The following is a 12,060-nucleotide window of genomic DNA, read 5'->3' as shown; positions in this document are numbered from 1 at the left end:
GGGTGGGAGGGTGAGGGTGCCCTGGGGTGGGACAGCTGGGCTGGTGGTCCCAGCTTCAAGAGCCCAGAGGAGCAGAAAGGCAACCAAAGCTGTCCTTGGAGCAATGCCACCTTTAAACAAAGACCAGAGCAAGAGCAGCAGCAACCCACTCGTCATCACTTCAGGCCACTGGCCATGCCAGTGAGGGCTGGCATCCCCGTCGGGAGCTGCCGGGGGGCTGGTGGGCACTTTGCTGGCATTGCTGCAGCCATCTCCCCACTGCCCCGGCTCCGCGTGTCCCATGGCCTTGGCGCACAGTCTTACTCCAGCATCACATCTCCAGCGAGCTTTTCTCCAACACCCTGCACAGCCTGCATTTATCGCCCTTCCCCCTCCCTGACCTGGGGGGTCCCTGGTGCCCAGGCCACCTTGCCCTGCCCCAGGATGCTGTCAGGCAGCTGCAGGCAGGGGCGCCGGGTCCAGCTGTGGGTACCCTGCACTCCATCCCCTGGACGGGAAGGCCGTCGCAGGAATCTGGCTTTAACAGATTCCCAGCATTTTTGTGGTGCCCTATTTTGGTGACAGAGCCACAGATAATTGCCTTGCTCTGAACAGATATGTGAAACCTCAGGATCTTTTCCAGGTTGTGAGGACTGTGAAGCCCAACAGGAGAGGATGAATTCCTCAGGAAAGGTTCCAGAAACTAAAACTACACACAGGCCAAAGGAAGAAATTGGGATGTAAAAAACCTTTTTGGAGATGAAGAAGGCACAGCGATTCAAGGTTAGCAAGGGCCAAGGCGAATGGCTTGAAAGTCGCTCCCAGTCCTATATTAAATGGGATGCACAGCGAAACGGGGCAGTCAAAGCAACAGCTCTGCGGGGTAAAGATTAAGGGCAAGCATCTCGAGAATGACATCGGGGCTCTGTAGTCAAAACCATAAAGGAAAAACGGGCATGACGTCAGTGCTTGGTGCCGCTCGGCATCCCCAGGGTGAGGTCAGCGATCTTGCAGGAGCAAAGGAGCTGCCGGTGCAGCATTTTCTGAGGGAGGGGGTTGGCCTTTGGCAGTCCTCCCACCTCCTTGGTGTAAGCCAGGCTGGGCCAGGTGCCCGCTCCCTACCCTGGCTGCATGAGCCAAAGGGAGACCTCATCCCCTCCCGCCACAATCTTCTCACCACCAAGAAGCACGGCTGCTTTGCTCAGCCAGAATGCACGTGGGTGCGGGACACCTGCCTCGTAACACCTGCACCGGCACTAGGGCTGAAAAATAACCTGCCTGCATTTCATCAAAATGTCGTGGGGTCAGGCTTTTTTCCTCATTTGGGGTTGAAATTCACCATTTCAGGACAAGGTGTCAGCTTTCGGAAAAATGTGGCCGGTTTTAGGTTGCAGACATTTAAAAAGCGACTGAAAAAACAGTTTCAGAAGCGGGAGAGAAGCACACTGTGGTTTGCACCCTGGGCATGCTTTTCCCAGGCGTGGGTCAGGTCTCAAGCTGTTTCACTGTGATTTCTCTCTCACCACTGAAATCAGCGGAAGCCCAGGGTCCAAGACAGTATATACTGGGGAGAAGTTTTAAAACTCCCCCCAAACGTTCCCATACCAAGTAGGAAAAGCTGGAAACTCGGGTGTGCAAGATCTGCTGGCAGGCATGTCTGCAGAGCCAGGACCCTGCTGGGTCCCAGCCTCCAAAGCGGAGGAAGTTTCTGATAAGTGGAAAAAAGGGTAGAAATTGTTTCCATTGAAACTTTCACAGAATGGTTTATTGTCAATGTAGGGTGGGTGGTGTCATTTTTATTTTATTTTCCATTTTCTGATTGGAAAAGAGGAAGCTGCGTTATTTTCTGACAGAAAAGTTACATTTCAGAAGTTGGCAGTTCTGTAAAACACCCTCCCACCCACCCAAAATCCAGTGTTAGAAAGCACAAATGGCGACAACCTGGAAATCAAAAGCTAAATTTGTTTCTGTTATCCATTTTCTTTCGAAATCTGAAAACATGTCATGGGCAATTTTGGCATAGGCAACCACGTGCATCCTGGAAATCCTGGCATTTGCCAGACAGGAAAAAAGTGCCGTATTTTGGCTGGCTCTTCCAGCAACAGAAAGGAGGCTGGAGGAGCCCAAATGGTTCATCCACCTCCTGCTGCCACTCCTGAAGATGGCTGAAGATGGAGGGAAGGGATTAAGGCTCGGATAATTTCCTTGTGCGCTCCTACGGGCTTGCCTTGCTTCCCGTTACTGTCCCAGATCTGCTTCTCCTTGCTCTTCCCAACAGGACCCGGGGGGGATGCGAGAGCCAGCCTGGCATTGGAAAAAAACATCCTCCTTCCTCCCGGTGGCATGCAGGAATAATTCACCCAGAGGCAATGTGCTGGCAATGGCTTTCCAGATCAATTTATAGCCTGACCTAAAGCTTTCTTCCTGCCCGGGGTGAAAGGAGAAGGAAGAAAGGCTATTTTTTGTTCAGAATAGGTGTCTTTGGTGAGGTCAGTCTACATCAGAGGGAATTTGAGGTGTTAACACTGAATCTGCTCAGTGCGTGCTTTCCAACTCGAGTCATCGTTGCAAGCCAGTTATTAAGGAATCAAACTGCAGATAAAGAGAGAGGCTGTATGCAGGTTTGAAATTTCCTAAAAAGCCGATAAGATGGTTTAAAAAAAGAAATAAATCCCAAGGTATAGTCTGGCTATTTCTTATATAAAGTGAATCTATGAGGTCCCAGGGGTAATAGACAGCATTCTTCTATCTGTGGCTTCCTGGAAAAGGAAATAATACAGTGGGATTAGCTCCTGGAAAGTGGCAGCCTTCCCTTCCTCTCCAGATAAGCCAGGGCAGCACAGCCCATCCAGCAACCCAGAGGACACGGTCTGTCACCAGGCCACCAGGCAGCCCAGCAGTCAGTGCCTGCAGTGGCTCCCCTCCATTCCCGTTCTGGAGCACATCGCTCCCCTTCCCTCGGAGCCGGGGCAGAACTCTGTCGGGTAAGGGATGACGCACGCAGGATACAGGGGCAACTTTGGTCCTTCTTTTTCTAGTCAGTGTCAACAACTCAGCAGCCCAAAGAATTTGTCTTGCAATCCCCTCTGTGGCTCAGCTTTCAATTCTCTATTCAAGCAGCATGAATGAACCGAAGCCTTTATTTGCATTCTCTTCAAATTGCCCTCCACCGCTAGCATGAGACCTTTGGAAGTTTGTTGCAAGAGTAGCAGAGCCAAGATATTTTAGCTGGGCATGATGCCCCACCGCTACCGCAAAAATCACTTCAAAGCAACTGCTGAGTCAGAATAAAGGGGGCTGGATGAATTTCCTTCCCAACGATCACAATGCAAAGCCCGGCAGGAGGAGGAGTGGGGAGGGAGGTCAATGGATGTAGCATTCCCTGTCCCTGAGTCACTTCTCCTGCAGGAATTCACAAGATCTAGCATCTCCCAAGCACTTCTGAGAGCAAGGCATGGCCTGGACAAGGGCACAGGGATTTGAGGGAGACTTTGTAAAGAAATCTCATCCTGGACCACAGTTAAGGACACCCTGGGCTGTTGCCCATCCTCAGGTTTGGGTGGGGTAGGGGTCTAAAGCTGCCTGCCCTGCCGCAGTGCAGGGTCAGCGAGCCAGCAGCATCACATCTGCAAGCTGAGGAGCCGTGTGCTCTAGTGTGGAAAGTGCGTAGGGTTGCCTTCAGGCTTCCTTCCCTGGAGTCCCAGAAAAAAGGGGGAAAAGAACCTTTGTTCTCCTTTGGCCTTCACCTTGCTGCAGCTTTTAAAAAGTGAAGAGCTGGCCCTTTATGTTATTTTCAGTTCTGGAAAGCAAAGCGTATTCATAAGGACTTTTCTTTTAAAGATTTTCTACAGGTTTTAAATTGATGTGGTATTTTCTCCTGCACCTCCTGGGGAGCGGTGTAGCTCGTGGTATGCCTTACACCTCCAGGACAGCTCTAGCTTTGGGGAGGAAGGGAGCAATGGCAGCTGCATGTTTTCTGTAGAGCACTCAGACTGCCAGCATCCCCAAAGGGGACATGAGGCCATCTCTTCCTCCCCGACCCTAGGTGGTCACCAGCCCCTCCCCTTCTCCACCAAGGGACCTGCTGATGCCTTTTCCCAGGGGGCACAAAGGCAGTGGAATGGTGGGGAATGTCCATCATGGCCCCTTTCTGCTCCTCACACTTCTCTCTTCTGCTCAAGCCCTGGGTAATCACTAGCTGGGCCCCTGGTGCATCCAGACCCCCACCTCACCAAGTATCCAAACCTGCCGAGGAAATACTGGACTGCATCTTGAGCTGGGTACAAGAGGATGGTCCTGCCCCATCTTAAGATTTCAAAACAATTCCCACTCCGCATTTACTGAAACCTCCCGGAATTTTTCAGCAGAAGGAGAAGAGTCCACCCCGGGGTAGCCCAGAGCCTGGCAGTTAGTGTGTGGTCTTGGGCAATCGGGTGCAGAGGATGAGATCACTGCTCTGATGATTGCAGAGTGGCACCTGAACCTCCTGCATCCCTTCTTCCCTTCGAATCCTGCCTTGCTAAAACCAGTCTGGTCCTGTGGGAAGTGCTGATTTCGATGAATCAACATTTTCCAGCAAAAAACCGTGGCATTTGGAATTTCCCAACCAGTCCTAATTGAGAGCATTCAGAAAAAGCAAACAAACAAACGAGCAAACCAAACAATGGCAGAGAGCAGGAAACGAGCTGGGCATCTCTGAAGAGCTGTCCTTGCCTGAGCATTGCTACTGGGGCTGGAGTGCCAGCAGATAAACAGTCCTGGGGGGGATGCAGGAACCGCACCCTGTTACAGCAAGTGGCTGCTGGTCCTTTTGGTGCTGAACACACGCAGGCTCTCTCTGCAAGGCAAGGTGAAGCTCTGATATTACAAATGATGGCTCTAGACTGCTCCAGTCTGTGCCTGTCCTTGGCATGACACATGTGCCCCATTCCTGGAGAAGCCGGAGGTATCTCCACAGATGTGGCTATGTCCCTTTTCTTCCAGCTGTTTCCGTCACCACTCGGCATCACTTGGAGAAGCGCTAGCACCAGGCTGGCAGTAAGTTACTCAGTTACTCAAGGCTCCTCCTACACCACCTCTTTCTCTTCCAGTAGTCGTACTTCCAACCTTTCCCATCAGCGGACCTGTACAATTTGGTCGGGTAGCTACAGATGGAAATCTCAGATTTGTACTAGAAAGTCTCCGTCTTGTCTCAGAAGGACCCCTCTGCTCACCTGCTTTCTGTGGACCCCTGACGATGCGCGCAAGATCTTGGTCCTAGGTGATGCAGGACAAGTCCAGGTGACTCCAACAAGTCTTGGGTTTTTGGCTGTGGAGGGCAGCACTTCTCTTGGATGAGCTTTCCCTCCAGACCATGCAAGCAGACCCAGCACTCTACTTTTGGGATCAGGGTGGCATTTCCTTGGAGCGGATGGATGTGAGGGATTGTTGGAACTTCATTGCATGCCTGAATATGACAGTGGCCTTACCATGAGCAACAGATCTACTATTTTCACTGCAGTAACATCAGTGCTGATCTCATGGGGCACCAGGACAGGCAGAAGAATTGTTTCTAGGGACTCCCCTTTAGAAACCACCGGGGCTATGTGCTGTGAGGTTTGGTAGGAGCCAAGTAGCTCAGAAACAGCAAACCTCTTGCCATGCTTTCATAACCTACAGGGTTTTGGCCCAAGATTGCCTGTCACAGTTGCAAGCTCTGCTGCTGCTGGGAATATTCAGCAGGGCCCAGAGGAAGGGCTGATGGAGAGGGATGGAAGGGTGGTTGCGGGGAGCAACACCAGCAGGGCGACACTGGTGTGGCAACTGCAGGAGGGGGCCCCTGTCACAGGCTCTTGGATGCATCAAGAGACCCCGTGGGGAGGTCACTGTGGGGAATCGCTGGTGCTTTCTGATTTCCTATTTGATGGCTGTGTCTCCTCAGCAGCTCCTCCGGCTGCTTTTCCCAGCCCTTCAGTCTGCGTCGGTTTTGCCAGTTTTGTGCTCATGACCGGAGCAGGCCCAATGCATCCTGGCAGGGATGAGACGGCAGCTTTCATCTGCATGGCTCCGCTGGAGGCAGTCGGTTCTGGTCTGGGAAAAGAGGCTGTTAAAACCACAGCCTCTTCTCAGACCAGCTTTCAAAAACTGCCAACAGCAAAGTACAGGTCCCCATGGGGACCTCCTGAACCATTTCTACCACACCGGCACGGGAGTCCCTCGGCAGAGGGGACATGAGCCTTCCCTTCACGCGCTGCCAACCCAGCCAGCTGGCATTGCGGTGGCACCTTTTCCTCCCAGAAAGCGGCAGTTTTGGGGACAGATATTTGGAAGAGGTTTGCAGCAACAGGAGCGGGGATGCTGCCCTGAGATGCCCAGCTCATGGCCAATACACTCAAAATTCCTTTTGGATCAAATCCACTTTCTGCCCGTGACTTGTCAAATACATGTGAACGACAAGCACATCCCACAGCAGGGACTCTGCCTGGGCCTCCACAAGCAGAAGGGGGAACTGGACACACTTTCTAAATTGGTCGTGGCGGTCATCCACGATTTTTCTGGGCACAATTAATAGGTGACTTAATTCTTTGCTTAATCTGAACTGTTTCCATTACGCAGCTGAGGAAGTTTGGTCTCCCAGCTGCCTGGCTATATTTGGGCTGTGAGCTGCAGGAAGTTGATTAGCATGACATTGCCACAGATATTCCCCTGTAATGTTTCCCTGAAAAGAGAAATCTCATTCAGTCCTCCCTGCCCTCTCCTCCTCCTGCCCCGGACACTGGGGGTACCGGCTGCTCTGCGTACCCACTCTGGTGCTGTGCCATCCTCCTCCTTCCCTCTTTCCCTCCCTCCCTCCCAGGGACTTCATTTGGATTGCAGAAGGATAGTGTGAAGTGATGGATGGCTCCAGGACCTTTCAAAACCGCCTTACCCAAGCATGGAGAAGGACACCCTAAAGCACACATCACTGCCCCTTCCCCAAGATGTGGACACATGACCAGACACAGTCCTTTGAATAGATCCACAACATTTATTCAATCACTTTGAAGGTGCAGTAGTGTAAGTGCGTGTTTCTACTCGTGGCCCACGAGCTCCCTGCCACTGGTCTTGCTGCTAGTTGCAGTAGTTTTCCAGTTGGTAGAGGGAGCACGTGTTGTGGCAGCATTGCTCAACGATCCCTCGCTTCACCTTCTCAAACTCCTCCTGCTGGAAGGGCAGCTCTCCGGCCTCACCATGCAAGGGACTGCTCACTGCCAGGGAAGAAAAAGGTAAGCCATGGGACATCACACAGCAGCGGCCCTGGCTGCTGAGCCCTGCAGGCACCCCCTTTTCAGACACCAGATTTTTAAGCCAGAGTTGGCTGGGAAACGGGGAGGGAGTTGCAAAGGGTTCCCCGGGCTGATGCTGCTTCTAGTACCTTCAGACTCTGTATTTCCTCTCCCAAAATAATCCTGTGGTGCTCAGAAGGAGCCAAGCCGAGTGGACATCAGCAGTGTGAGGGACAAAGCGATACAGGGGCTTTATTACAGAAGGTGTGTGGAGAAAAGAAACCCTGCATGCTCCCTGGGGTGAGCAGCTAGTAAGAAAGATGATAAAATGGGCTGGTTTGCTCCAGAGAGATGAATTGCTTGGGACTGCAGCCCCCCTCGGGCAGTTACCCACTCTTCTGGAAGCCTGAGCACACAACTGGGATGTCCATGGAATTGCAAGGACGATCTGGTCCTGGGGCTGGTTGCATCTCCCAGCCGGTCCTGAAAACCCTGCTCCTGTTGGCTGCCTGGATGTAGCCTCGAGCTGATGGCAAAAATGTTCATATGTGTCCGTGTTCACAGCTGGGGACAAGTTTTTAGGAAGAACAATAAACTGGGGTATTTGGACACAGGCAAAACTCAACAGAATGTCTCATTTGCTGGTGGGAACTTAAAAACTTGTGGACAGAACTGTTAGGTTTTAGTTGCCCAACGAAAACATAGAAAATGGCAAATAAAACAGTGATTTTTCCTGTAGGGAGAAAAGAGCCCTTAACAACAAAAAGAAAATGCCTGGAAAGCAAGAATGAGATGTGGTTTCTAGGGCAATATGAAAGTACAGCACAAGATGCAAAATCCCCAAGCCCCCAAAGTGTGATGCAATGAACGAGGCACAGGAGTAACAAGAAATCATTACGCTAGTGTGCTAGGAAGAAAATTTAGGAAAGATTTAGTCCAACATTAAGTAGAAGAGGAAATAGCTAGTCAATGTTTTGTGATTTACTTGTCTTCATTCTTCAAGCCAGCTGTAAGCAGACTGTAAACACAACAAGTTTGTGTGACAAAGTGGTGGCTCCAGCAAAAGTCCTGGATAAAGAGGTGAAAAGTCCTTAGATACTTTCAAACTCTTTGGCCCTAATGAAATACTCCATACAGCATTTAAGGAATTTGGATAACAAAACTTCCAACGCATTCATGGTGGTCTTCAGAAACAAATAGTCGGAGAATGGAGTGACTACCAGCCCAGCTGGCCATTCAAAACAAATCATGGCCAACCCTCTGCTATGGCATCACCTTGTTTCACCTTCTGAAGACCTCTAAGGCTGGTTACATATGCAGGAGAAGGAATCGGATACACATGAAACCAGTGTGTGATGGAAAGAGAAACGATGGGAGAGGTGTATTGTAGTCAGGGGAGGTTAAGTAATGGTCTGTCTTGAAACAAGAGGGTTGAAATGACTGGGATTTGGCTGGGGTCTCTTTGGCACCTATTCAGTCTCCATTAGTAGCTTGGAAGACAGAAGAGAGGGTGTGCTCGTTGGGTTCATGGAGGAGCTAAAGCTGAGAGGAGCTGCAGGTCCCCGCATCCAGGAGAGACATTGTCCCTGCGTTACAGGTCCTGGCCCCATCTAGATACAAACACAGTGCTGAAGGGCAGCTCTCTGGACCGTCATCCCACCTGCACTGCCATGCAGGCGCACAGTGCCGGACCGGGGCAGTGGCACAGCACCACAGCGTGTGCGGGCAGGACTGCCACGTCCTTCTGCCTCCTGGCTCCTACGCTCCTCAACGGTCCAGGAATCCTAAGAAGGGGAACCAAGGTAGCTCCACCAGCATTTCACCACCATGAAATAAGAGGTGACATAAAGCTGTGGGGGCTGCGAGCCCCTTGAAGGGCAACGTTACTACTAAAAATTACCTTTGAAACTATACAAATACTGAAAAGATGGGAGGCTGTACAGTAAAAAATGGGAAAGATGCTAAAGGTAGGCAGGAAGACTGTGTTGCACATCCAGGGTGAGGGTTTGACTGCAGCAGCACTCCTTTAAGGACTGCTGATCCACCCAAGGAAGGGTCAAGACATCCAAGGGAGACAGTGATGGCTATCAATAAACAGTGAAGTGCTGCTTTGAAAAAGGCAAACCGCCTGGGAAGACAGGAACATGGTGTGAAAAACACGCAATATCGTTCTTCCAGTTTGCTCGCTCTACTTGGCATGGCAAGGCCTCAGCTGGGGTCCTGTGTGCGTCTCCAGGCATCATCAGTAAGGATATGGACCAAGTACAGAACAATTTGCGTGGACAGACATCTAGAAAATATGACCTAAGAAGGTAGTGGCAGGGTGTAGAGGGGATTTAGCTGAGAACAGGTTAAAATTAGGCATGAGAACAGGCTTCAAATATTTTGAAAAGTAGCCATAAAGAAGAAAGGAGTAGACTTTTGCCTGCATCCACTAAGGAGAAGACAAGAGATAATTTATAGCAAGGGATGTCCAGGTTAGATATCAGGAAGAAACACTCAAAAAGAAGGTCAGTTAAGCATGGGAACAGGCAGTTTCAGAAGGCAGAAGAAGCTTTCTCACTGGAGGTTTTTTATGAATGTACCAGATAAGCATGGGTCGGGAATAGGATGGGGGCAACTAATCCTGTCTTGGGGCAGAAGGAGACCTCTTGGGTTCCTTCCACCTTTGTTTTCTATGAGTACTCCCTGGCTGGTGTAACGGCCACACAAAGAAATAGACAGGTTTGAGCTTTCAGGCACAATTCCTTTTGCCTCATAAATTCTCTTTCCTGCCTGCCCTCCCATCTGGCTTTTTAACCTGAAGATCTTTTCATTGGCAATGTGGTGCTGTTGGTATGTTAAAGGTATTCCCGGCATTCCCTATCAAGGACATTCCTGGTGTCACTGTCAAAGATAGGCGGTTGCTACGTGTCACATCACATAGCAGTCAGCCTTACTTACCTAGAGGCTGCTCAACATCCCGGCGGGCTTTGGGGGAGTAGAAGAAACCCCTCTCTCCACACACCAGGTAGAGAGCCTCCACCAAGTGGGAGCCACAGAGGTGCTGGGTGGCAGCCGCATGGCTGGTCCCAGGGCCAGAAAGAGCGAGAAGGGCCAGGAGAGGCAGCGATCGGATCCAGAGAGCCATGGTGAGCAGGGTGAGACCTGGGATAAGAGGTAGAGGAAACACAGGGAGGTCTAGGAAAGAGAAATATGTTGTCACCAAGCACCTTATGTCCTTCGGCTCCTTTGGCATGAGAATGGGACCAAAGTAGCAGATGGACCTTCTAAAGATGCCCTAGCTTGGGAGGGAAGGAGAGCTTCCTGCATCAGGTTTTACGAGTCACAGTAAATGACAAATTACTATAACCAGAAGTCCATCTCCACCCACATCTTCACATCAGTCCTGGCCTCCCTGCTGACTTCCCCCAAAGGGTCAAACTAGACTGGAAAAGCCATTCCACCGAGCCCTGTAGCATACCACCCAGCAGAGCCGAGATCAGCAGACACCTCCAGAGGAAAAACCCTCTCTGCCAAGTCAAAAGGGGCTGTTACATATGGTGATGGTCCCAAAACAGCACAATGTGCTCAAAGACCTGAGGAACCCTCATTTTCACAGGCTAGCAAGCCAGCATTTGTCACCACCAGCTACATCAACCTAAGGAAACAGCTCTGCAAAACAGGTGGAAGCTAAAAGGGTGACAGTCAGACTTACCGAGAAGTGGCAGCAAGAGATGGAGAGAAGTTTGCTCTGAGAGATGAAGACTGTTAGGTTGGTAGCAATATCGCCATTCTCTCTTTCCCTTATTTATATGCTTTACATTAGCCTAAGTGACACAAGGGCTAGTGCGAGCCCCACCTCCTTGATGACACTCCAGCCAAAATTTTTGCTGCTTGTGCACATTAATTTCCCTCTACGTAGCACCAGCGGGTCTTTGTGCAAGTTAAGATAGAAGCATCAGTTTGCAGTTTCCGTCTCATTTCATCTTACCTGTTTTTGCTTCCCTGAAGCCATCAGTGACCCTTTTAGCAGGAGATAATGGTGCTATTACAGCTGCAATGATTACTATTGACACTAATGCTGGCAATAGGCACTGCTGGCATTGAGGTGGCTCAGCTGTTTCTAAAATGTAAAATTAAAGGCAAACATGTTAATCTGTTTGATTAACATCACCTTGGAAAGTATGCAGCCATGGGACCAAGTTGTCGGTGAGACCATGCTACTGTCAGGTGGCAGAGGGAGGAAAACACATTATTGCGCTGAGGCTACCTGCAGCCCCACTCGCCGGCCACGCGGCACACGGCGAGACACACGCGTCCGCAGCTTGGCCTGTGGGAGGAACAACATCTGCATTTTGCAGGAGACCTTGGGTGGTCGTTTTAGCTCAGCATGGGAGCAGAGTACTAGAAATTTTGTAGGGGAAAAAACTAGCCTTGCCCCTTCGCCCACTGAAAGGCAGGTCTCCTCCTCTGTCTGCCAGGTGCCCCTTGGAATTCCTGGGTGGGACTAAGCAGAGACTCAGCCTCTGCCATTTGCAAGTGAGAGCTCTGAACACCTCAGCTCTTCTCTCTGGGGCTCTGCCCAAAATTTTGTCTTTGACACTGAGAAATGTTTCCAGTAAATCCCACTGAAAACCAGGACATAGCTGATTTTCTCCATCCTGACTGGGAATTTCACTTTTAATAGGAGATGACAGCCCAGGGTGGTCCACTGGTGTTCATGGGACTGCATTTGGCATCAGATCCAGCTCACCCTCTTTCACAACATTACCCCATTTTTTGGACACTTCCATGTTCAGCTTTTCTGCCACCAACAGCATATTTGTACCTTTCTCTGCTTAAAGTATACTTTTTT

General features: G+C 50.5%; 1 protein-coding gene across 1 annotated transcript; it reads right to left on the bottom strand.

Moving 5' to 3' along the window:
• Window positions 1-7,068: 7,068 nt before the first annotated feature.
• Window positions 7,069-10,997, bottom strand: INS (insulin). The gene is given in 3 exon segments (XM_040607793.1): window positions 7,069-7,205; window positions 10,167-10,372; window positions 10,921-10,997. Coding segments are annotated over 3 exon segments (420 nt in total).
• Window positions 10,998-12,060: the final 1,063 nt, after the last annotated feature.

Source organism: Falco naumanni, chromosome 10 (genome assembly GCF_017639655.2).
Source record: "Falco naumanni isolate bFalNau1 chromosome 10, bFalNau1.pat, whole genome shotgun sequence".
Taxonomy (NCBI): Eukaryota; Metazoa; Chordata; class Aves; order Falconiformes; family Falconidae; genus Falco; species Falco naumanni.
Note: the sequence above shows the minus strand (reverse complement) of the source record. Positions and strands in the feature narration are given on the sequence as shown.